General features: G+C 36.1%; 1 protein-coding gene across 1 annotated transcript in view; it reads left to right on the top strand.

The window, feature by feature from the left end:
• Window positions 1-25,464, top strand: part of cntn3b (contactin 3b) — a 75,307-nt gene extending 49,843 nt beyond the window's left edge. The window contains exons 14-23 of the mRNA XM_051112466.1: window positions 5,593-5,710; window positions 6,396-6,554; window positions 8,218-8,367; window positions 8,713-8,783; window positions 9,942-10,176; window positions 12,056-12,165; window positions 14,977-15,163; window positions 17,184-17,296; window positions 18,096-18,261; window positions 19,691-25,464. Coding sequence (XP_050968423.1) covers window positions 5,593-5,710; window positions 6,396-6,554; window positions 8,218-8,367; window positions 8,713-8,783; window positions 9,942-10,176; window positions 12,056-12,165; window positions 14,977-15,163; window positions 17,184-17,296; window positions 18,096-18,261; window positions 19,691-19,785 — 1,404 coding nt within the window. The 3' untranslated portion in view covers window positions 19,786-25,464. The remainder of the gene's footprint in view (window positions 1-5,592; window positions 5,711-6,395; window positions 6,555-8,217; window positions 8,368-8,712; window positions 8,784-9,941; window positions 10,177-12,055; window positions 12,166-14,976; window positions 15,164-17,183; window positions 17,297-18,095; window positions 18,262-19,690) is intronic.
• The last annotated feature ends 2,249 nt before the right edge of the window (window positions 25,465-27,713 follow it).

Raw genomic sequence — 27,713 nt, 5'->3', positions numbered from 1 at the left:
GTCCACCATTTTCTCCACGCTTGAGCAGCTGTAGCGCCAATGTCTCATAAGCAATGCAGGTGTTCTGTAGTTGGTTGTCAAAATTCTCCCATCATCAGAGCCACTGAGGATGCAGCGGATTAGTTATGTTGCGCCACTGAACGCACAAGAAATACAAGAAAGGGGCGGAGTGAGCAGAGCTCATTAGCATTTAAAGAGACATGCACTGAAACAGTCGCTGTGAACAGAGCTGTTTTTGACAAGGTAAAAAGGGTGTTTTACCTGACCATTGAGGAATTTTAACCAAAGTATGTTGCAGACATTTCATGAAGACTCTCAAGAATCATACCAACTTGTGGAAAATGGGGATCCAATGTCCCCATTAAAGTTACAGTGGCAAACACAGTTTGTTTAATTATAAAGGTCTGAAATTGTCTCCCAACACCAGAGCCACTGAGGAAGCAGTGGATTAGCTTGTTTTTGATGGTAGCATGCCACTGAATACAGGGACGCAGTGGATTAGTTTTGTTGTGCCACTGAATGCACAAGGAATACAAGAAAGGGGCGGAGTGAGCAAAGCTTATTACCATTTAAAGAGACATCCACCGAAACAGTCGCTGTGAACAGAGCTGTTTTTGACAAAGTAAAATGGGTGTTGTTTTACACGACCACTGAGGAATTTTAACCAAAGTATGTTGCAGACATTTCATTAAGACCCTAAAGAATCATACCGACTTGTGGTAATGGGCATTCAATGTCCTCTCTCAGTCATGGCCTAATGGTTAGAGAGTCGGGCTTGTAACCCAAAGGTCGCTGGTTCGATTCCCTCAGGAATTGAAGGTGGGGACTGTGAATGAACAGCGCTCTTTCCACCTTCAAGACCATGACTGAAGTGCCCTTGAGCAAAGCACTGAACCCCCAATTGCACTGGAGCAATGGCTGCCCACTGCTCTGGGTGTATGTTCACTTCTCACTGCTGTGTTGGTGCACTCGTGATGGGTTAAATGCAGAGGACCAATTTCAAGTATGGGTCACCATACTTGACAATATGTCATCACTTTCACTTTTCACTTAAAGTTACAGTAGCAAACACAGTGTAATTATAAAATCTGAAATTTTCACCCAACACCAGAGCCATTGAAGACACAGTGGTTTAGTTTTGTTTTTGATGGTAACCTGCCACCGAATAAACAAAAAAATGAAAAAAGGGGCGGAGATAGAAATAGTTTTTTATAAAATAAATAAATAAATGCTTCAAAAGTGTAGAATATAGTGCTTTTACGTATGATAAATCTGGCATGGGAAATTTGTACAATAAAATGCAGTTTTAAGTTTTGAGTAGGAGTTTTAGATTAATTAGTTTTAGTTATTTGTGCTCATCATTTGAATCACATCAAAGATCCCAGCACACAGTAAAGGCCACCTTATTGAACTGATCTCAAACACAAGCACTTGAAGTACTGTAACTGGGTTTTAATCTAATCATTGTACTGGACAGGAACAATCTATTGGGACTTTGAATGCTCTTCCTCAAAGAGACTCGCCTGCCATTATGTCTGTAGTTTCAAATTGGATTCTTGGGATAAATTTTGCCATCTTGTTCTGGGTCATTCCATCATTGACCTACATTGAATGTGAATGATTCTACATGTATACCAAACAGCTGCTCTCTACAGAGTGAACCAGAGAAACAGGCCAGATCAATTAAGAGTCTTGTTCCCATTTTACCCTTCCAGTTTCACAGGACATTTTACATCTCAAGGGAGACAATTCCTTATTGCCGCAGGACTCCAATGAATTGAAATCTTGCCTTGAGAAACGCTTTGTGTTGTGCCGCGTTCCATTTTCCTGGTTTGGTTCAGAATTTTCCTTTGCTGGCTGGGGGTTTGAACGGAATAATAAACAGCTTTTGATAATTTTCTTTCAAGGATTTGAAACCTGAGCACAGACTAAGGTTCTTTTTGAAAAGCACAGGACCAGATGGTTCATTTACTAGGCAGTTCATAACTTCCTGAATTCAATTCAGCTGAAAATGTGATGTTCTATAATTTATTTAAAAGAAAAAAAAAGTTAAATATATTATAAAAACAGCATTAAAAAAATATATATATATTACGATTATTTTATTATAAAAGAAATAATACTCTCTCTCTATATATACAGGGTGGGCCATTTATATGGATACATCACACATCAAACTTATTGGGAATTTCACAAGAAAAACAATGGTGTGCTTGGTTTTAACGTAACTTTATTCTTTCATGAGTTATTTACAAGTTTCTGACCACTTATAATGTGCCACAAACAGGACGTTAATATCACCAACCACTCCTATTTTATTAAGGTGTATCCATATAAATGGCCCACCCTGTATATTATTATTATTATTTATTTTTTTATTTTATTTTTTTGATCTTCAGGCCCCTCAAACCCACAGCCAAGCCATGTGGTGGTGGCTATGTAAATTAATACATGGGGCTTCTCTCAACGGCAAGTACAAATGACATTGACATATGCAAATGTGGGTTATAATGAGATATGGTTTCACGGATTCACACTTTCTCTGCACCCAAAGATTACTCTTTCCTCCTCAACAGTCTCTGATGGGTGCATTACCATAATTAAACAACACCCGCTCTGCAGTCTTCTCATCTAGTGTTGAAATTTTGGAATCTATCCATTGAATGGGCTCTTTTTTTTATATTGATTGAGTTTAGGGCATTTTTTCATAGGAATTGAACTTGACAGAGAGGAAACCACAGTCAAGCATAAGTGCTGGTGTTTTTTGAGAGCTTGGAGTGCATCAGATACTTACATGCACTATTACAGTAGAGTAGTGCTCTGTGGTTTGGGGCTGGTAGACCACTAGAGACTTCAATGTGATATACCGGAGTCAGCTTGTAGGAGTTTCTTTATTTAAAAGCCAGGGAGAAGCACAGAGATACAGTTTGCAGCAAACCTACTGTTATTTTATTTTATTTTAAATTATAAATAAATGCTATTTTCTTTTATTATTTTATTTTACCCAATTTAATAGGAAAAGTATACATAAAAGCTATATTATTTTATTATTTATCATTTTGATTTTTAGAAAGTGATCAGATTAATTAAAACCACAGATTATTAAGGTTTCTCTAATTAAGTCAGTTTAATTTGCTTCTTTCACACATTGTGCTGTCTCTTCATTTGAAATAAGAAATGGTCTAAATATGGTCTACTTTTTTAAAATCTGTACTAGTGCAGTGATTTTAACGTGCTGCGTGTTTGTCTGGAACAATATTAACTCTCACTCTGCATATGTTTTGCTCATTTACCTGGTCCAGGCTTATGTAATGGTGGAATAATTAGTATTGTCTTGCCAATTAGCCACAGAGTGTGTTTTACTCCTGTGTGGCTAAGAGAGCTGGATCCGAGTGAATCCCGGAGGCTAGTCACTGAGACTGTTTATTTAGGTCCACACGTATCTTAGAGCACAGCAGCCATTTTAAAGGAGTGTTGAGCGTCTGAGTTTGCAGAAATCTGCAGCTAGCATGACAGGGAACATCAGCGCACCTGCCGCAGCTCTTTTTTGGTGATAATTACATCATAAAACTGTATACTAGACACAGATTGCTGCTGAAAACAAGCACTTTGTTACTCAGTAAGCTACTTGCAGTTGCAAGTGTCCCAAATCTGATTTCTCTTGTAACACAGATGTTATTTTATTTTTTATTTACTTTTTTGATGACTATGTAAACTAGTGTTATTTTAGTATAAATGAGATGCTTTTTGAGTCTGTCTTGTCTGTATTGTTACATTTTGTTCTCATTTTATGTTATTTTTTCATGATTTTGTTGTGATCTTGTCATTTCTGGTAGGTTTTTGTAATATATATTCATAGTTTTTTTTTATTAATTTTTAATAATTGACATGAAACGTTTGTTTATTTATTTGTTTGTTTGTTTGTTTGTTTATTGTTTGTTTGTTTGTTTTAGTTTTATGTTACTAGTTCCAGATAATAACCCTGGAGTAAACAGTAAAAAACAAAAAATAAAATAAATAAATAAATACAAATAAAATAAAATTAAATTAAATAAAGTAAAATTAAATTAAATTAAATTAACATAAAATATTTTTGCAATTTTAGTCATATTTTAGTACATCAATTTAAACTAAAAAAAATGAGAAATGCTGCCTTGGTAACTAGCTGATTTTATTATAGTTTAATTTTGTAGTTTTAGTTTAATTATATAGTTATAGTTTAATTTTAGTAAAGTTAGTTTCAAGTAATGAACTTTTATTTATTTATTTATTTATTTATTTATTTGTATTTTTTGTGGTTTTTATTGTAGTTTTAGATTACTATAATAACCTTGGAGTAAACAGTAAAAATAAAATAAAATAAAACTATCTGAAATAAAAATTATATATATATATATATATATATATATATATATATATATATATATAATTATATACATATATACATATACACACACAATTTAGTTAGTAGAATAGTAGTAGAATATAGTAGTAGAATATAACCCTGCAGTAAACAGTAAAAATGAAATAAAATTTGTGAATCTTTTATATGTGAATAAATAAGATTATTTTGCAGTATAACTTTAGTGTAAAGTTTTTTGTTTTTTTTTAATATACTAAATATTAAATATACAGGGTTATACTAATAACCCTGAATTAAAAAAATTAATAAATAAACATTTACAATTCTCATTTGTAAATCTTTTATGTGTGAAAATAAATAAATAAAAAGTTCAGAACATTCTAACTGCAATTTTAACTTGATTTTTTGCTTGATTTACCTTTAGTGTGAATCAGGGGTGTCACACACTCATTATTTTTGATATAGGCTTATGTTTTTTGTTTTTTTCCTTTTTATTCAAAATATTATTATTCGCCAGGGAATCCAGTCAGCGAGCTATAGTGAACAGAACAGTGGCGTTTCTGTTTCTTTGATGGCTAATCTGAACACCTCTGTTTGGTCATTCCATTCAAAAGCTCAACAGAATCGCGTGTGATTAGTTATAATGCGCAGAGCTGTGGAAACTTTGGCTCAGCGCCAGACAGCGTACGCAGATTTGAATTTAGCAGCTGAATTGATGTGCCGCACTGAGCGTTCTAATAACGCCGGTGTGATTGTATCAAATATGAAAAATATTATTCGGCTATTTTTTGTCTTTTGGAAGATTCAAAATCCACGTGCACGTGCCCCCTCACTTTCAAAGGGCATGATGCCTCTGGTGTGAATCATAAAATAATGTAAGTAATTTATAAATTGCACTATTAAGTATTACACAAAATGTTGCAAAAATATATTTGCATGGCCTTTTAAATGTAAATAGAATAAAAAAAAAAATCTGAATCAGCCTCTGAATACTGTTTGGTTTGTAGCACCTGTTCTCTCATTTTTTGAAAAAGTGCCAGAATTTCATGGCATGAGCCAAAAAATACAAAGCATGCCTTGAGGTTATGTTGTGATTCATGAAATATGTTATGAATGATAATGCATCACGCTTTCAGAAACTACCAGTAAAGAGTGGATTTGGTGTCTTGTGCTGTAACAAAAGAAATTATTATTAATTATTAAGGTTTATTACATTTTCATTTTTACAGAGCTTTTCCGGCGATCTTATGATTAGAAACATCCAGCTTAATCACGGTGGGAAGTACGTTTGCCTCGTCGACACGGACGTCGAGAGCTTGTCTGCTGACGCAATATTGGTTGTTAAAGGTAGGAACAAACTGTCTTTCGGTTTATATGTCCACATGCACAATATTTGCCTTCTGCGCCCATTGTTTTATATATTTACAACCGTCTTCCACAGTGAAGAGCTTCTTGCGAGGTGTGTATTTCATTGAAAGGGCACCGCTAATGTAGCAAGAGTTCAGAGAGTGCTAAATGTGTCACTTGGGATAGTTTATGGGGCCTCGTCTTCGCTGCTGTTTTTGTGAGTCACATTGGTATTCATAGCCATTACGCATCACGGCTCTGTCCCAGGTGTTTGGAGAGGAGCTGTTTATCATAGAGGATGTCTTTAATTGGCTCATTTACACATCGGCTAAGCAGCACGACGGGCCTTAGAATGCAGTGCAAATGAAGAGAAAACATTTAAATGGTAGAGAGTTATTTGGAGCAGAAATGCGACTCATTTAGTTGCGCACATACAAGCGTACACACATACACGCACCTTGTTGCCCTTGCTAAAACAAGCATGCACGAGCACAAACCGCTCGCCGTGTCTAACACCTCAGAACACACACTTCTAAACAAATAGTCGACGACTTATTAGAGCGAGACAGTTTCCAAGTCATCAATATGCATAATGCATGGACCGAATTTAACGTTTGAGCAGGTGTGGAGTATAATCAAAACTCCTAATTAATTCAATTCCATATGGGCTGTGTGATCGAGTCAGGTCCCCCCAGCCCCCCAGACTTGGTCGTGGTCGAGGAGGTCACAGACAGCACGGCCCAGCTGTCCTGGAGCCCAGGCCAGGACAATGGAAGTCCCATTACTGGATATGTCATCCAGGCCAGGACTCCTTTTACTGTCGGTTGGCAAGCTGTCGACACAGGTACATCATCACACATCACAGACATAGCTATGCCATTGTGTTGCTTTTGATTCAGCTGGCAGCACGAGGGAGGCATTGCCAACTGAATAACTCAGTTTGTCATCTGTGTGTTTATATTGTTTTATTTAAAATTTCAATTTTAAATAATGTGCTTTTGTCATTTGTATTAGTTTTTAGTTTATATATATAGTATAGTTTATATATATATATATATATATATATATATATATTTTTTTTTTTTTTTTTTTTACATTTTAAAAATGGCTGAAAACCGAAGAGTTGGGCTGTTAAATATTTTTGTGGGGAAACAAATTTTTATTAACACAAAATGTTTGTTTTATTTTATTTAGTAATAATTAATCATTTTAATTTTAATGACTACTTTATTACTATATTTAATATTTTAATTCATTTTATAATTTTATTTTATTTTTATACATCTTCATTTTTTACACCAAAAATCTATCTATCTATCTATCTATCTATCTATCTATCTATCTATCTATCTTTTTTTATTTATCATTCTTTTATTTATTTATTTTATTTTTGACATTTATTTTATTTTATTAGTTTTATGTAATTTTAATGACTATTTAATTACAATATATAATATTTTAATTAATTTAATGTCTATCTATCTATCTATCTATCTATCTATCTATCTATCTATCTATCTATCTATCCATTATCCTTATTTATATACTATTATAGTGTTTATTCATATTTTGAAATGGCTTTTATTTTTTATTTTCATTTGCAATTTTAATTTAATTTTAATTTATTTTATTTAAGTTTCTTACCTTTTATTTTTACATTTTTACTTTTTTATTTTGTTTTTTTTACACCAAATTTTAAATTTTTGCTATTTTATTTTAAATTTAATTTTACTTTAAATTGATTTTATTTTATTAGTTTTTATGTAATTTTAATTACTATTTAATTACTATATATAATATTTTATTTTAATTTATAATTTTAATAATTTATTTATAATATGTAGACTTACTATTGGTTGGTCTATCTATCTATCTATCTATCTATCTATCTATCTATCTATCTATCTATCTATCTATCTATCTATCAATCATCTATCTATCTATCTATCTATCTGTCTATCTATCTATGCCTTATTTATGTACTATTATAGTGTTTTTTAATATTTAAAAGCTTTTATTTTTTTATTTTCATTGTTTTTTTTTTCACATTTAAAAAATAATTAAAATCCAAACAGTTGAGACATTTTTGCTATTTTTATTTTATTTCCTTAATTTTTTATGTATTAGTTTTATGTAATTCATTACTATTTAATTACTATATATAATATTTTAATGGATTTATTTAATTTAATTATTTTATTTAATCTATCTATCTATCTATCTGTATATGAGTGTTAGTTTTATTTATATACTTTTATAGTGTTTATTAATATATTGAATCAGCTATTTTGATTGATTTTTTCATAGTTTTGATTGATTTCATTTTAATTTTAGTTTAAGTGTTTTTTTAAATTGTATATGTTCTGTCATTTCAATAGTTTTTAATTTTATTTAGCCTTTTTTCATTTCAGTTTTAATTTTAGCCATTTTAGTGCTAAATCTTTTAGTGCTTTAACTATTTTATTTTAGTAAGCTGAGTTGTATTTTACTGTTCTTCTTATCCCCAGTTCCTGAGGTGATCAACGGGAACACTCTGACTGCAACCGTGGTGGGTTTGAACGCTTGGGTGGAATATGAGTTCAGAGTGCTGGCCAGTAACAGTGTCGGGATGGGAGAGCCTAGTCCCCCGTCTACCAAGATCAGAACAGAAGATGCTAGTGAGTATGCTAGTGTGTGAGACTTCCCTGAATCTCCTTGCCTTATTTCAGACAGCCACTGAAATTGAAAGCACTGGAGCAGACCATACATCCTCAATTCTCCCGTCATCTGTCACATCCATCACTTTTATTCCACAAGCAACACTCAAACCTATTCTGAAAACACATTCTTTTATTCACAAATTTCTGAGGGATGTTTTAAAGAAGGTAGAACCTCTGAGTTTTGAGTCTTTATGTGATGAAAAATTCAAATACACTTTTTTAATGATCAAACATGCAATGAAAAATCCCAATCAGAGCTCTGCCGGCAGCATTTTAATCTCTTCTTTGGGTTTTTGCCCGCAGTGCCTGACACGGCTCCCACTGATGTCGGAGGCGGAGGAGGTACCAAATCGGAATTAGTGATAACATGGGAGGTAAGTCATTTGTCAGATTTTACTGCTCCCTCGGCCAGCCTGGGCTAAATGCCGGTGCTTAATTGTGTAGAATGAAATGTAGCCCTTTTATGGTCGTTGTCCGCACCAAGAACCCTCCCTCCTGGCCTCCGGACTCCAGGCTTTACTACTTCTCCTCCAAATGAAAGTTAACTGGGGGTCAGAGAGATTCTTTTAGGTTTATTTTTTCCACAAATAGGCTATATTCTGTTCAGATACATCATGGAGGAAATAAGGGTTTAAAAAATAAATAAATAAATCCCCCATATTTGTCACCATTTTGCTTTTTTCAGGTAACTTAAAGGGATAGTTCACCCAAAAATGAAAATTACCTCATGATTTACTCACCCTCAAGCCATCCTAGATGTATATGACTTTCTTCTTTCAGATGAATACAGAATAAAAATGTCCTGGCTCTTCCAAGCTTTATAATGGCAGTCAATGGGTGTTGAGATTTTGAAGCAGAATAAAGCGCATCCGTCCATCATAAAAAGTACTCCACACAGCTCCGGGGAGATAAATAAAGGCTTCCTGAAGTGAATCAATGCGTTTGTGTAAGAAAAATATCCATAGTTAAAACTTTAGAAAGTGTGATCTTTATGACGTAGGACGTAGGCATATGACAGTTAGCGGAAGCTAGAGATTATGGTTTATAGTTTTAAGTATGGATATTTTTCTTATGCAAACACATCGATTCAGAAGGCCTTTATTAACCCCCTGGAGCTGTGTGGAGCAATTTTTATGATGGATGGATGCACTTTATTGGACTTTGAAATCCCAACAGCCATTCACTGCCATTATAAAGTTTGGAAGAGCCAGGACGTTTTTTAATATAATTCTGATTGTATTCGTCTTAAAGAATAAAGTCATATACACCTAGGAAGGCTTGAGGGTGAGTAAATCATGCAGTAATTTCCATTTTTAGGTGAACTGTTTCTTTAAGTCCGTCCTTTAAGCGTTCCATCTAGTCTCTCTACTAATATGATGTCATGAAAACTGCATGTGCAATAATGAAAACGACTTGAGAAAGAAAGTGCTCTTTAAACTAAGTGCTAATAAAGCCCTGTTGTCATGTGGGTCAGTTGGTGTGTTGACCTCAATTTGTTTTAATATCACTATAGTTTTGTGTTCCACTCTAAGCCTGTTCCAGAGGAGTTGCAGAACGGAGAGGGCTTCGGTTATATCATCGCTTTCCGGCCGGTGGGCATGGTCACTTGGACCCGCGCAGTGATCTCAGCGCCCAGCGTCACCCGCTACGTTTTCCGCAATGACACCATCCCGCCGTTCTCACCATTCAATGTGAAAGTGGGAGCATTCAACAACCGTGGAGAAGGACCTTTCAGCAGTATTGCAACAGTGTTCTCCGCAGAGGAAGGTAGAGTGGATTTGTGTACATCAACACTTACAATCGCAAACTCAGAATAGCTTCATTCTTTGCCGTATTTTTAGAGATCTGTAGTGTTATCGAAATTTTGGCTGGTAAAAGCAACTGGTAATTAACTATTTCAAGAATTATATGATTATTTTAATATATAAAATCATTCAAATATGCAACCCTGGACCACAAAACCAGTCCTGGTTTGTTAGGATTGGACAAAATTTGGTGATACAGTACAACTGTTTGAAAATCTGAAATCTGAGAGTGCAAAAAAAAATAAATATAAATATTGAGAAAATTGCCTTTAAATTTGTAAAATAAAGTTTTTAGCAATGCATACTACTGATCAAAAATTAAGCTTTGATATATTTACTTTAGGAAATTTACAAAATATCTTCATGGAACATGATCTTTACTTTTTATCCCAATGATTTTTGGCATAAAAGAAAAATTGGTCATTTTAAAATGTATTTTTAGCTATTGGTACAAATGTACCTGTGCTACTTAAGGGTCATATATTTTAATTATTATTTTGCATGCCTCTTTTACAGTATGTTCCAATTACATAGAATGTACTTCAGATCAGTCACTGAAATTTTTACAAAAAACAGTAAGCTACGAGAGGTAGTACATTACCATGAACAAACCTTTTTCATTAGGTACTATATTTGAATTTAAATGTGCTTTCCTACACTGTTGTAAATTATATTGCTATTATATGATATTAAGGATATTATGATATTAAATGATATTCTGGTCTCTAAATATGGCTCACTATACAGTACACTACCATTCAAAAGTTTGTTTTTTAAATGTTTTTGAAAAGTCTCCACCAAGGCTGCATTTATTTGATTAAAAATATGGGAAAAACAGTAATATTGTGACATAATATTACAATTTAAAACAGCAGTTTTCTATATTAATATTTTTTTTTATTTTAATTTATTCCTGTGATGGCAAAGCTGAATTTTCAGCATCATTACTGTAGTCTTAAGTGTCACACGATCCTTCAGAAATCATTCTTATATGCTGATTTCGTGCTCAAGAAACATGTATTATTATCAGTGTTGAAAACAATTGTGCTGCATAGTATTTTTGCACACAATAGCAAGTTTAAACAATTTCTTCACTGGCACTTTTGACCAATTTAATGCTTGCCTGCTAATTAAAATGATTAATTTATTACAATTTTGAATGGTACTGTATGCAAATCTGTCTTTTTTTTTTCTTTTTTTTTTTTTGCTTATCCATGAGACTGACATTTTTAGCAATAGCAAAAACAGCACATGTTTGCCATTAAAAATAATAGCAAAACAGTACAATTAGTTCATATCACTAATCCTACATTTAAGCCTAACAGTCTGAACCCTGATGTTATCTGCCTTCAATTTTGGCCTAATCATCCAGAAACACTAATATAGGCTAGTCTGCGATTCGTTGTGTGGAGCAAAAATATTAGGAACTCACAAACACAGTCAGACTAGTAGTCCCTTCACGTTCTCAAACGCTCTCGGTTCCCTCCCTTCACACATACAGGTGTGACCTTGAATGAGAATGATGGAATAAGTTGATTGAGACAGCTTACGCCCCTCCTCCCTCGTTCAAGCTGCGAATGACAACCTTATATTAGTTATTGCAGCTATAGGTTACAACAAATCCTGCTAGACACTTACAGGCCTATTCATGTGCTAGAGTGTTAATTGAATTTTCCCAGCAGATTGTCTCCTTCTCTGTCAGTCACAGTTCCCATTAAAATGAAGTAGGGCCTCTCTCAGGTGAGACCGGGGCTTCATTCTCTGACTTAATCCAATTTTACTTCGATGGCTGTGTAAAGCTTTTTGAATAAGAGCCTCAACGTCTCTCCGTTCCTCCGCAGTGCCGAGCGTAGCGCCGGAGAAAGTGTCAGCAAAAAGCCTGTCGGCGGCCGACATCGAAGTTACCTGGGAGCCGATCGCGTCGACCCCTGAAAGAGTTCTCGGATATGAGGTTTGCTTCACATTGTCTTCCCGTTCACCACAATAAATGTCATGTTTTTCGCTGTAATAATGCGATCTGGTTCTCGAGCGATTATTAAAAGTGCTTCTCACCTCTCCCATGCCACCTCAAACACTGAGAATGCCAGTGTTTAGACAGCGCCGCTGCTTTGTTAAATGTCTGCCGCTCTTAGAAGCTAGTTGAAAGCTCTCCGCTGGCCTTTCAAGAATGCAAAGAGAGTCTCGCTTTCTCACAAGCCACTCTCTCCATCTCTGTCACCCCTGCCCTGCGGCACAAAACCGCCACGTTGCCATGGTAGCGGCCATATTGTCTGGAAAGAATAGAACTATCATGTCACTGGATTCTAGATGAGGGGGAAACTTTTTAGGTTTTATTTTCGTCTCGTCTTTGGTTTGCGAGGACCAAATCAAAGCAGCATGGATCAAGGAACTGCGCTGTATGCGTATATACCATTTATTTGTGCTCACGGTCCTTTGAAGCACCTGCCGCATTTGAAATGGAAAGTTCCTTTTTAAACTATCACTGCATTTCCTTTTGTACAAAGCCAAACAGTAAGGTTGAAAAGTCTGAGACTGCTAATGCAGATGCATCTATTTTGCATTTTTCTAATTTAATGCTTGTTTTTGAATATATATTATCAGTATAATAATTTAGACATCTTGTGGTTCAGTGGAAGCAAGAACATCTGACTTCTTCACGTGGTCTGTCACAGATCGGCTTCTTTTTCATTCATGACTTGGAATTTGCATTGAATTGGTCACACCTACGATAGCTGAACTGGAATTAAATTCGGAATAACAGGAGGAATTTATTTTGCATTACTTTAGATTGCAACTTTATGTAATTCAACACAGGTAATGCTTTCTTGGAAATTAAGTGTTATTCCTTCCTGATCCACAACAGTTTATTAAATACGATGAAATGTACACTGCGTTCAAAAGTTTGGGATCAGTACGTTTTTTTTTTGTATATGCTCATCAAGGCTGCATTTATCAAAAATACAGAAAAAAATTGTGAAATATTATTGCAATTTAAAACAACAGTTTTCTATTTTAATATACATTTAAAAAATAATTTATTTCTGTGTTCAAATCTGAATTTTCAGCATCATTACTCCAGTCTACAGTGTCACATGATCCTTCATAAATCAGTGTTGAAAACAATTATGCTGTTTAATTTTTTGGAACTTGTGATACATTTTTCAGGATTCTTTAATTAATAAAATGTTAAAAAGAAAGCATTTATAAAAATAGAAATGTTTTCTAATAATATAAGTCGTTACCATCACTTTTTATCAGTTGAACACATCCTTTCTAAATAAAAGTTCAAAAAAAGAAAAAAAAGATTACAAAAAAAAACTTAGAAAAGATCTTTATTTTAAATAAGTGTATATATAAGAATACCACAGGTTCCAAAAAAAAAAAAAAAAAAAAAAAAAAAAAAAAAGAAAAGAAAATTAGTAGTACAACTGTTTTTTTTAAATTAAATAATAATAATAATAATAATAATAATAATAATAATAATAAATCATCATATTAGAATGATTTGTGAAGGATCATGTGACACTAAAGACTGGAGTAATGATGCTAAAAATGTAGCTTTGCATTACAGGAATAAATTATAGTTTAAAGTATTTTAAACTACAACAGTTATTTTAAACTGTAATAATATTTCACAATATTGCATTTTTGTCTGTATTTTTGAACAAATAAATGCAGCCTTGATGAGCATACAAAACTACTTAAAAAAAAAAAAATTAGAAATTGTATTTATTGATAACTGCTAAAATATTGAGTGTTACAATCACAGAAATAAATTAAGAATCTTACCAACTCTTCTCCAAACTTTTAAATGGTAATATAAACAAAAATTCTATAGGTGGCATTAAAAAAAAAAATCTAAACATCAGCTAAAATATACCTATACAAAAGTCAAAATACATATGACTTCCTTTGAATTTGTTCATTTTAGTTCTGCTTCCTTACATTGAGTTCTGCATTTAGGAACTGAATTGTAATGAATTCTCAATTCAGGTCTGAATGACACAATATACTACATCCTGCAAAAACAGAGAGAGCAAAGGTAGAAAAGAAATAATCTAGAAATATGCCTCCCTTGGGCAGATCTCATTAATGTCTAATTTTGAAATTGGCTTAAATCTTCCTATACTTAATGCCTCAATATTGATATTACATATGACCCGGGGTTAATAATTGATTATTTCATTTCCGCTACCTAATTGTTTCTCACCTAGCACACAGCTAAAAAGTTAATTGAAATTTCATATCCTCAAGAGAATCTACATACTATTTCGAAAGACTATCATATTTCCAGGCAGCCAGAGATACGTTCTCAAGCTTGTAATTTAGAGACAAGACACAAATGAGCTAAACTAAGTGAATAAGTGAAATAAGTGTATCAAATATCTGAAATGATGACTTTGTTATTGATTGTTGTGAAATCAAGTCGTTGAAAGACACATTATGTGATGACTTTCGTAGAATGTAATTCCATGCATATCATATCTCACCTTCTCCGGCAGCAGATAAAAATTATTGGCATTTACTATGTATACCTTCTTGAGATTTAAAACTGTAAACCCAATTAGTGTATCTCCATTAGCAACCATTTAAGTTAACTGAACGTGCCAAAAACTTATTTTCATAGTAGCACTTGAGAAAAATCTGCATGTTTAGGGTCACATCAGGTTGCAAGAGTGATAGTAATTGTTTTGGCAGAGAGCTGTTTACAACTAAAGTCAAGGATATATAAAATGCCCTTGTTGTGTGTCTTGGCGAACAGGTGGTGTACTGGGAAGATGACACCAAGCCGGATACAGTGGGTAAAGTGCGGATCACTGGAAACTACACAGCAGTGAATGTCAGCGGCCTGCAGGGGAACACTCAGTATTACCTAGCAGTGTGTGCCTTCAATACAGCAGGAACTGGCCCCCAGTCTGTACCTGTCAATGTTACCACTAAAAAACCACGTAAGTAGTACTCTGTCCATTTCAAACCATCTTTAAATAACATTCTGTGCTTGCATGTTGCTGACATTTTTATTCAGTGTGTGCATTTTAGCTGGAAGACGTAATTTACTCTTCCGCAGTACGTTAGTAAAATATTCCATGTCGGGTCTAAGAACAGCGTTCTATGGATGTCTATATCTCTCTTTCCTTCTCACATTTATCTTTATATTTTACTTTGCTGAATGTTATGGGAATCTATTTCTGCCTCAAGAGGTTTTCTTTAGATAACACCAAATCTTTTAAAGCTTTGAGAGAGATTTTTGCTTGAGGCACCTAGTAGTACATAAACTAGCAGAATTGTACATTTACGCTTTGTTTTTTGAGTTATGTCAGAGAAAGACTGAAAACTTATAACTTTTGGACAGATCACTAAGTCTACACACACATGCTGTGAACCTGCTGTGACATGACTTGAAGGTGTTTCTTCCAACTTTTACAACTATCTATTTTTCTAGTAGTTTGTAGAGTTTATTTATAAGGACCATTCTGCAGAAAAAATATTGTATGCATGCAAATTGTATAATATCCAAGGTACACATTTCTAGTAATTGTGCAGTTATATCTCATATTGTATTCTCAGAAAGTTTTGGAATATTTGTCCAAAATTTGTCACTACCAAAACACAGTAATATTAATTTAATTAGAAGGGTTATTTTGACCTATTAAGATTTTGCTTTCATCTACATTGTAAATATATATTTTTTGCTATTTTATTACAATTTGTTTTAAATTAAATTAAATTACATTACATTTTTTTTTTTTTTTTTCTATAATATACATTAATTTGTGTGTATTTATACATACATAATAATTACACACAGTACACACACATTTATTAGGCAAACTAAATTTTATTTGGTATGCGATTAATCGGTTGACAGCCCTAGTTTGAATATACATTGAACCAAAAACCATCATAACATCAGTATACTTTTATTTCTGACAAAACTTCTCATGTTTTGGTCGTGACAGCACATTTTCGGTAGTGACAGTAATGCTTTGGTAGCAACCACATCATATTACAGAATTTTAACTTGCAAACTAAAAAACTAATAAAACATACAAATACAAAAATTTTGCATAACTATAGTAAAATTTAGTTTATTTTCCCCAAATATAAGAATTGTGTGTTCCCTTTTGTCACCAATGATGACATGTTTTGGTCTTAACACCTAAAAAAAACAAAGATGTCACTACCGAAACTCTGCCAAATGTTTCGGTAGTGACAATTTTAGATACTTTTGGACCTAGCTCAAAGATGCTAATCAGCACATTGTTAGCTAGCACAGTTTTGAACAGTGGTACACATATAAAAACAATGTTATAGACTAACTGTGCTTTATTGTAGAAAAAAAGGTGTGACATTTGTTAAAGTTACACAGATTTCTCTGATTTTTGAACACATATACCTCAAAATGATAGGACCTATCTACTCACACTTTGAAGCTATGAGAGAGGGGGACACAGGAACATTTCCTGATCATAAATTTAGGGGTGTAGTTAAAAATCAGTCTCAGCCAATGGACTAAAACATACATTGTTTCGGTGGTGACATGAAAATGCAGGGCATTTTTACATAAAGTTTCCTAATTTACAAAGAAAAGTAACTTTTTTTTTCTTCCCCAAGTGTATTACTACGCATGCGTGTGGCGCTGCCGACATAGGAGCCGAATTTTCATTTTTGGGTGAACTATCCCTTAAAAACCAGGAATTGTCAAAAAATAAAAAATAAAACAGAAGAAAAAATATTGTCTCAGACAATATCAAACTGTGGAAACCAATTCTATCTAATTGGAATGAATCACAGATTCCAAGTCCGTCTGTGAAAGAAACTTCCCCTGCTGACAGTACTAATCTGCTTGTCAGACATTCTGGTGTTATCGAATGCAGTCACACAATTGATCGCACATTGCGAATTTGATTCATTTGATTGAATTTCTTTCTTTTTCTGCCCATTTCTTTCATACACACCACACCTCAGCGCCTGGACAGCCCCCTCAGAACGTAGAGTGGAACCTGATTGGCTCTCAGCTCGTGCTGCAGTGGGATCCCGTCATCGCTCTCGAAACTGAATCTGAGGTCACGGGATACATAGTGAGTGACATTATCTCTCTGCACCCAGAAAATGCATTGGGATATTTTATAAGAGTTTCACTAAAGGCAATCCATTGTTTTCCCTTTAGCAGTCAGGCATTTCCATTCCTACATTGTAGGATGAACAATGACGGCAGGAAATACAATGCACATTTGCATCTGATACTATTGATATACATAATAAGGGTTGTCGGGGTGCAGTAATTTAGCTACAGAGATATGGCAGTTACATGGCCGAAAACCAGTCATTTGTGTGTTTTTATAGATAAGAGCACAGCATATGCTATTTCATGTCTCGTTCCACCTCTCTTAATTACACATGCATGCAATTAACAGCTCTCACAGTGCTAATTTCCCCACAAGGGAAAACAGTCATGAAGCTCAGGGGAAAAGCACTAGCCATTAGCATCAGTAAACATTATCTAGAATAACAGGGCATCACCTGTGTTTAACTCCTTTCATGGTTATATATGTCGCTCTCACATCATTAGTGGTGCTACATCACTGTTGTTGCTTATACATTAGAGATGAACTTTAAATATTAATTTACTACAGACATGAATGATTCATCCAGATAAATGAATTTTAAAATAATTATTTATTTTTTAATAATGAACACTTTCATAAGTCCAGTATAAGTCCAGAGGCTTTTCTCAGCAAAAATTATACTAATTGCAGTATATTTAACTGATGGACTTATACTGTAATTAATTCTATTTTTAAAAAAGAAAGATTGACAGCTCTAGTGTTAATTATTCTGAATGAAGTCTTTGATTAAATTGGGTGTCGTCATCTGCAGGTGCAGTACAGAAGACACCGGAATAACGACATGTACTCCATCATCACCAACAAAACCTCGGTTGAGTTGACCCTCAATCCGAACGACAACTACGTCATTCAGATCAAGACCCTCAGTGAAGGGGGCTTGGGGGAAGGAAGCGAGCCCATCCACATCCACCAACTCAGTAAGTCTTTTATTTCGTCTTCCGCCAGCATTGATAAGCTCTTAATGGGGATTCAGTCAGTTTGGATGCCTAAATATTTTGCTCTGTTCGCTTCAGTCTTTCAGTGTGTCGTAGAATCCGACCTTTTAAGAAATGCACGCTCCTCCGCTATCTATCTCTGTCACCGCACAGCCAGAGCGGCATGTAAATTAGTGAGAATCACCCCCAATTCCTTCACTCCCTCAAATGGGAGGCAATCAAAATGTGCTCAATTTCCCTCTCCCTTCTTACTGAGAGTTGCTTTCAGATTCAACCTGATTCTTTCAGAGAATTCTTTCCTTAATAATGCCTCTTTCCATGAATAGGGTACAAATTGGTGTAATGAAAATTAGAGGCACAAAAATGTTGTCTTGTTTTGAGATGTTAGATAAGCTGTCATCTAACATAAAATCAACCTAACATTAACTGAATTAGTCAAGCTGAGCTCAACCATTATTGCTACAATAGTTCACCAGGGGGTGAAAACTTTTGAAACGTAATGAAGATCTGCACATTTTTCTGATTTTGCAAATATATTGTATTTTTTCATTAGTACTGCCTTTTAGAAGCTACAGAAGATACTTGCATGTTCCCAGAAGACAAAATAAGCTAAATTTACCCTTTTCTTCAAGTTCCAAAAGTTTTCACCCCCAGCTCCTAATGCATTGTGTTTTCTTCTGAAGCATCAGTGAGCATTTGAACCTTCTGTAATAGTTGCGTATGAGTCCCAGTGGGCAGTTTAACTGTTCAGGACAAACAAGGGACTCATGAACAACTATCACTGAACACAACAAAAAATAAAAAACAGCTGTGGATCACTGAGGTAACAACACAGTATTAAGAATCAAGTGTATGTAAAAATCAAGTCAACTATTTTCTGTCGTGGACTACTCGTTGCCTTTTATGTGAAATATATTTTTCAGGTCAGTACTAAATAAAAAATAACATGCATTTTGTATGATCCCTCTTATTTTGGTAAAATAATTATTTGCAGATTCTGCAAGGTATATGTAAACTTTTGACTTCAACTAGACTAGACTTTCAACTAAACTTTGACTTCAGCTAGACTATATATTTTCTAAACATATAATTATAGTATAGTATATTTTGTTTGATCTCCTATATGTCGTTTTAATATGGAAACATATATAATTATAAATATTAAAATATATTTAATTTTTATTTGTATTTACTTTGACTTTCTGAGGCTGACAATTTTCTACATTCTATTTTCTTTTATTTTTTTACAGTTTTAGACCATATTTTGTTGGAAATTGCCTGATAATGTAGACCACATACGCAATTTGATTTAGGAATGAGCTGTCTGAGAACTGAAACCACAGTGCTCTCTTTCTCTCCTTTGGGAGGTTTAATAGTGTTTTTTAATAGTTTTGTTTGCGTTTGCTTACAGGCATGGGTGCACGTGGATCCAGAGCAGGAAGGCTGTGCACGATTTCTCTCTCTCCGCTCCTCATTTGCGCTCTGTCGACGATCAGTGCCTCCTGATGTTCGCCTCCCATGAGCACCAGACCCAAACACACCGAGAAAAACATACTTTCTCCTCTTTGCTAATATAAGGCATATGTTTTGCATCACAATCTGACCTGATGGGATTCCCCAGATCCGGCAAAATGTATAAAAGAGCCGGATATTGAAATGTCATGGGAATGTTGGGGAGTTTTCATCAATAGTAAACACAGCAGAGCCCTGGAAGAAAGTCATTAGGGTTTTTGGGATGATCTAGAGTACTGCAAAAGACATTTCCTTATTGAGTATTTTTGTTGTCTTTTCCTGAAAAAACATGCTTAAACAGGATAAATTAACTTGAGGGGAAAACTGCATCAAATATTAAGACTTGTTTTCAGAGAACTAAGCTTAAAGTTTATTTTTCTTACCCCATTGGTAATTTGGCTTTTTTTCATAGGTTTATGCTTAATCATGGGGAAAAAAGATCCTGTGAGGTTAGAAAAATAAACTTAATTTAAAATTATATGTTTTTCTTTGAAAACAAATCTTATTAATTGGAAAACAAGACAAAAATGACAATTTCTTTGGCACCCTACACCCAGGAAAAAAAAAAACAAAAAAAAAAACAGATACACAAACTGCTTTTGTTCTTTGTATAATACGCTTCTTTATGCAGTGTGCCAATGTGTGCGTCATCTTTTCCTCTGATCCTTGAGAACAATCAATGCCTTAAATTCATGTACGCACCAAAGTAGATGAAAACAGTTTTGCAGTTGAGGACAAGGGCTAAGAAACCAGTGTTGGCGGGAGTTGCTCTTATACATAATGCAGATTTTTGGATCTCTTGTGGCTTCAAGTTCTGGCTCTGGGTTAACAAAGCCGAGCATTGATTTGTCCTAATGGGAATCTTCCATTAGTTAAGAAAAGAGTGTCGCAGTCCCGCCTCTATTACAGTGTCATCGACTCCAAAGGCTCCCTCACAGTCTCTTTGATGGGTATTAGCATTTTGTTCGACACATCATGTCGCTTCAATTATTGATGCATTACGCATTATACTCTTTAGGCTACGCAATTAAGGCTTACTTTTCCTGTGAGTATTTGCTCTGTATACGTCATCTAGTTGAACCAGATTTACACCACTTCAGTTTTTCTTAGCTGGTGCTGCCCCGCTGTATCATGTTATTCACAACCCATTCACGCCTTCAAATATATATTGTAACGCAACACATCAAAAATCCATCGAATATGGTTTTAAAGTTTCCATCACTTAGAAAAGTACGCTTTTGAAAGGCACTCATATGCCTCACACACGTCTACCTGTACTTACGTATGTGCGTGTTAGTAAACTGGCACATAAACTGCAAAACAAGTTGTCAGAAACTGAGTGACGAGATGTGGAACACTGCTGGAAGGGTATCAAATTTTTATACCTCTAATGGCCCTAGATGTGAAAAGATTGAAAGCCTTGCAAACAAGTACAAAACAGATGCGTGAAAGTCCCCAGAGTTCCTAACCAGTCTAAATGCGTTGAAAAAAATCAGAGTTGTTCAAGGTGGTTTTGCATCCTAATCGTGTGGTATTGTTCAAAAGACACATTAGGGTTGCACTATAATTTGTATTTTAAACATGAAATATACATTAGTGGTTCAACTGTAATTTCATGAAGCTGAGAGAATACTTTTGAGCACAAAAAAGAAAAATAAATATAGCTGCATGCAGCGATTACCAGGGTTCAAACGCTTAAGGCATTTAAACATATAAGTAGAAAGACATTACATATTATTTAGCAAGGCTGTACCCACCTTTTTAACTGTTATAGCACCAGCTGTAGTTTGATCTCCTTAAAACTTTGCATGCTTGTTTAGAATCACCTGCCTCATGTGCTAACCAGGTTTCGTGACGTTTTGAGTTTTCCTTTAGGCTTTATAGGATTTGGGGTAAATTTGGACAGACCCCTTTTCTAAATGATAATATATATAATTATTGACCTAGAGAGCCCAGGGAATTGTACTGCAGTGTTTTTTTCCAGATTGAGCAAAAAACCTAGGACGTTCTAGAGGCAAAGTTGTCGTAAATAAGGAGTTCTATCGTACAATACAAATATATTGTGCATATGTGTTCATCGTTTACGCCCTTGAAAAATGCGATTGCCCCCCGAGTGGCCGATTTCTTTCAAATTTCTCTCAGACCTTTGTGGCCGTGAATCAAACAGGCCCACCAAGTTTCGTTCCAGTCAGCCTCCGTTAACCTTGTCTAACAGATGCTCAAATTTCATTGGCCAATGGCAGCCATGTTTTTTGAGATACACAAACGCCTTATAGACACTTGTGGCACTTTGGACCAAGACCTGGCACATGCTTAAAGGACATATAGTTGCGCAGTAATAGCCATTTTAATGTTTTTTTTCCCCTCTAACAGCGCCACCAAGTGGCCAAGCTCTGTAATTTTTTTCTGTGACCTCAGATTGAGCTTTTACATAAGTGTTCTGAGTTTGGCGAAGATACAGGCATTTTACTAAATTTGAACGTTTTGACTTCCCTTCCCTGATAGCACACATACATCATAAAGACGTCTATTTGATGTCGGCATTTAAATCTGGAAGATGTATTTTATGAGTGTTTGCTAATATGCGATACGTCTATAGGACATTTCCTATCAGATGTCAAATAGACGTCTAATAGATTACTTTAAGATGTTTATGATTTAGAATGTATGTATGCATCTTATAGATGTCTGTCAGATGTTTGTACACAGCAGATGCTTTCCAGATCAAGTGATCTCTAACAGACATCTTGCAGACGTGCTACCTGGGTTTGCGATGGTGTCAAAAGTTCAACTTTTTTGAGGTAATTATTGATATTCACTCTCCGGAAAATCTTTCTGCAATCAGGTGAAAACCTAGTTCGCAAAAGTAGGTTTTTCAGTAAATGCAAAATACTCTAAAACTTTGCAGGCTCAAAATCAAATCTCATTTATTTTGGCCACTATGAGTTAAGGATTCCAACAACATAAAACATTTGAATCTGCGACTGACATTTAGGAGTTATGAATGATTTCGTACTTTTGTTTACTGTAGCGCCCCCTTCAGGCCGATTGGGGCGAGCCTTGGTCACATTGTAGGCGATGCGAGTACAACAATCCCTCCAAGTTTCAAGTTTCTGATCTGCACAATCAGTTTCACATGGAGACTGCTGATCTGTGACCGTTCTAACAATTACAACGTGCTTGAAGCCCTAATAACTTTATTCAATCATTTATTCTCTTCTGTGTCAGTCTTGGACGCGTTCACGAGAGTACCACGACGTATGTGAAGAAAGGTTGGAAAAAGTAATTTCTTTGTGAACAAAAAGTATTCTCACAGCTTCATTTTGAGCATAAATTTGGGGCAAAATAATCGTGATTTATCAATTTAACCATTGTCATGCAGCCGTAAGTCACATTATGATATTGGATTACCAGTACATGGGCGATCATATCTCATGTTGATGCCCTGATGTACTGAATTCTGAATTTTTCATTTGTACCCTCAGTGAGACAAGAGGCGAGGCGCTTCGGGGGTGACCTTTTAATGCCGAGGTTCGCTGCCAAGGAATAGTGCCTTCACTGGACAATATGTTCCTGGCTCTGTCATGGCAGTATCAGGCTGTAGAGCCCATAATTTGCACTTGTTCTTCTCAACGTCAGAAGAAAGCACAAGGTAGTGAACCAAGGTGACATAGCCTTCCTGCAAAGTCTCTAGAACAGGTGCAGTACATCCCATGAAGACATGTTAAGAAAGTTAGTGAGAGAGAAAAAAAAAAAAAAAAAAAAAAAAAAAAAAAAGAGGCTGCAGAGTCCCAATCAGGACAGCCTATCTGTTCTCCTTCAGGCTTTCATAAAGGTCTGGGCATCTTGATTAGGCTGCAGTGGCCCAGTCAATGGGATATCGATTTTTCTGCTCTATATTGCGGCTGTCACAAAGCAGACTCTTGATTGACTGATGTCGGTGTTCCTGTCAGCCGTCTTGTGTGGAGTTTGAGCTTTGAGCGTCTGAGATGTCCTTGCCCTCCTCCCGTTCAAAGAGTTTGAGTTTTAGCAGAAAGATGCAGAGAACAAAAAGAAGTTTCTTGAAGAAGAATTAGATACATTTTGCAATCTTACATCTGCGTTAGTGCAGGTGAAAAACACAGAAACTACATTTCAGGATATGCAGTCGAACACCACCGTTCAAAGGTTTGGGATCAGTCCGATTTTTTTTTTTCTAAAGACGACTATTATGTTCATCAAGGCTGCATTTATTTGATCAGAAATGAAGTAAAAACTGTAATATGTGAAATAGTAACTCTTTTCTATTTTTAAAATGTAATTTATTCCTGTGATAGCAAAGCTGAATTTTAAGCATTGTTACTCCAATCTTCAATGTCACATGATCCTTTAGAAATCATTCTAATATGCTGATTTGCTGCTCAAGAAACGTATTATCAATGTTGAAAACAGTTATGCTGCTTAATATTTATGTGTAAAACCACTGATGAAAAGAGATTCTTTAATGAATAGAATGCTCAAAAGAACATAATTTATTTAAAACAGAAATATTTTGTAACATTATAAATGCTTCATGGTCACTTTTGATCAATTTCAAGGCATCCTTGCTGAATAAAAATATGAATTTCTTTTATAAAACCTTAAAATCTTACTGAGCCCAAACTTTTGAATAGTAGTATACATTTTAGCATCATTTAAATCTTAATAAGCATTCCTGGTTCCATTGCTATTTATTTCAAAAAAGCTCCGCCCCTAAAATGACATTCTGCTGATGTCATCAAGTCCTCTTATTCTACTTTTAAGTTATTCCCGATGGATAAATTTCATAAAATTCCTCCCTGTTACATTAAAGAAGGCTGCAAGTTCTTCATTTTGAGTTTAAAGCTGCTATTACGAACAGTTTTTAAGGTTTTTTTATGGTCAAGTGTACTTTATAGTTCTATAGTTGAGTTTCTCTCTTTGAAATGATGAATTATTTATAGGTTGTCTATTCTTTTCAGACAATGTTTGTTTTTCAGCATAGGAAAACAAAAATAGAAATGTACTATAAGTATTTCATATTACAGTAATTACAAAGTTAGCGCTGCTTCTCACACCCCTTGTCACTAATGGTTCGTTTTTTCCTCCTGCTCTCAGTTTGTTCTAATGTGCCCCATCAACCCTCAGTTACAGTATCTGCGTAATGATGCATATAAACACTGAAACAATAATTGTTGTTTAATAGCAATGATTTCTTTGGTACTCTTAAAATTGTGAAGTCTAATTTGCCTAATTTTGTGTACACCGTATAATCAGTGAGTTTCATTTCTTCACATTATGGTTTCCCCTTGGCAAAACTTTGATATGAAAATCTGAGCTGTTAATGACAGATCTTATCGCTACAATCCAATTATGTTTCTAAGTAATCCGAAATGAAAAACGACAATACATTGGCCAGATGTAAATAGTGGCTATATATTTTTAGAGTCGGCCAGCATTGATAACCTAACGTTTTCTACTGCACACGGCCCTGAGAATTTAATACTGATGTATTAGTGAATAATCTCTGTGAGATGACTTACATATAACATGACATTTTCATATTGAAAAGTAACTGTTTTGTCTTGTATACTAAAACTGTGCATGTGGAAAAATGTTTGGTGCATACGTGTTGAATTTTATAATCCTGTTAAAAACTTAATAAAAATGTCAAAAGCCTGGTTTGTCTGTGTATTTCATTGGGGGCTTTAAACAGCTAGAATTACATTACATAGGAGGAAATGGCAGCCTCAAAAGCCACTAGTAATTTCAAACGTACTCGGTTACTATCGTAACCTCGGTTCCCTGAGATACGGGAACGAGTACTGCGTCGTTAGACGCTATGGGAAAAAGTCCTTTTTTCTCCTTGACTGAAGCCTTTTTCATAAACGCAGTGCAACTGCACGGCCATTGGATCGTGCAGAGAAACGAAACGAGCCAATGACTCGGCAGCGGTGCTGCACGAGCCTATGGCGAAGATGCCCGCCGAAGCCCGCCAGAAGGGGCGGGGCCAATGGCTATATAAGCGGCCGCTTCGCCATAGGGAATCAGGTTACTTCGACTGAAGCGACGATTATGTCGTGCAGCGACATGGTATGGCCCGTAACGCAGTACTCGTTCCCGTATCTCAGGGAACCGAGGTTACGATAGTAACCGAGTACGTTCCCTTTCGATACTACACTCGTACTGCGTCGTTAGACGCTATGGGAACCGGTCCATAAACGCCATGCCATGGAGAGAACGACCGAACCCGTACTTAGACCCAACGGCCCTAGTGACGAGTAGAACAAGGTCTGGTCGAGAATCGCTCTCCTGTGATTACTCATGCAGAAAGGATTCCCGCCTGTAGGGCGGGGATGTCTAGGCTGTAGAACCTAGTAAATGTGGACGGCGAGGCCCAGCCGGCCGCCGCACAGATTTCTGCCATGGATACACCACTAGACCACGCCCAGGAAGAGGCCACGCCTCTTGTTGAGTGGGCACGCACTCCGACGGGGCATTCTAGACCCAAGGAGGAATAGGCTAGGGAGATAGCATCAACTATCCATCTAGAAAGTCTCTGCTTTGTGACCGGTTGTCCCTTATTGCGGCCACCAAAGCATACAAAGAGCTGATCCGATTTCCTAAAGGGGGCGGATCGCTCGACATACATTCTCAATGCCCTAACAGGACAGAGCAGACTCAACTCTTGATCACCTTCCGAAGAGGGAAGAGCAGAGAGCGTTACCACTTGTGCCCTAAACGGGGTGGAGGGCACCTTAGGCACGTAACCATGCCTTGGTTTCAGGATGACCTTAGAGTCGCCTGGTCCAAACTCAAGGCAGGAGGGGCTTATAGAGAGCGCTTGCAGATCTCCTATACGTTTGACTGACACTAAGGCTAGCAGCAAGGCGGACTTAAGTGTCAGGGTCTTAAGGTCTGCATCCGACAACGGTTCGAAGGGGGAACTCTTTAGCGCCCTCAGAACCGTGGATAGGTCCCAAGTAGGGATAGTGTGGGGGCGGGAAGGATTCATCCTTCTAGACCCCTTCAGAAAACGAATAACCAAGTTGTTCCTGCCAATCGACTGGCCTGCTATTGGGGCATGAGAGGCCGCTATAGCAGCCACATAGACCTTGAGTGTGGAAGGGGAACAACCCTTATCCAACAGCTCTTGGAGAAAAGACAGTATCACAGATATGTCACAAGAAACCGGATTTTTCCACGGGTGGAACACCAGGTGGAAAAAACGGACCACTTAAAAGCGTAGAGGCGCCTAGTAGACGGAGCTCTAGCTTGAGAGATTGTGTTCAAAACTCCTTCCGAGAGGTTCTCAGGTTCCCGTTCAAACACCACAGGTGTAAGGCCCATAGATTGGGCTGGGGATGCCAAATGGCCCCGTTCGCCTGAGAGAGAAGGTCTCGTCTCAAGGGGATCGGCCAAGGGGCTGCGCAAAGCAGCTGACATAGCTCCGGGAACCATGGCTGAGTCCTCCAAAGCGGGGCCACCAGGAGGAGCTTGTGACGTTGTTCCCTGACTCGTTTGAGTATTTGAGGAATCAAAGACGTCGGGGGAAAAGCATACAGGAGGAGGTTGGGCCAATCGTGGGCCAACGCATCTCTCTCTTTCGAAAAATATATTAGGCAATGAGAGTTGTCTTTTGAGGCGAAGAGGTCGACCTCTGCCTTGCCAAAGACCTCCCAAATTTTCTGAACCGTCTGCGGGTGAAGCATCCACTCTCCCGAGGGGACATTGCTTCGTGATAGCATATCCGCGCCCTGGTTCAGTTTGCCCGGCACGTGAACCGCTCTCAATGAAGCCAGGTTGCACTGAGCCCATTCCAGAAGATCCTTCACCAGAGTGAAGAGGAGTCTGGAGGAGAGACCCCCCTGGCGATTTATGTAAGACACCACAGTCATGCTGTCCGAGCGGACCAGTACGTGGTG

The sequence above is a fragment of the Labeo rohita genome, chromosome 6 (assembly GCF_022985175.1).
Source record: "Labeo rohita strain BAU-BD-2019 chromosome 6, IGBB_LRoh.1.0, whole genome shotgun sequence".
In the NCBI taxonomy this organism is placed as follows: domain Eukaryota; kingdom Metazoa; phylum Chordata; class Actinopteri; order Cypriniformes; family Cyprinidae; genus Labeo; species Labeo rohita.
Note: the sequence above shows the minus strand (reverse complement) of the source record. Positions and strands in the feature narration are given on the sequence as shown.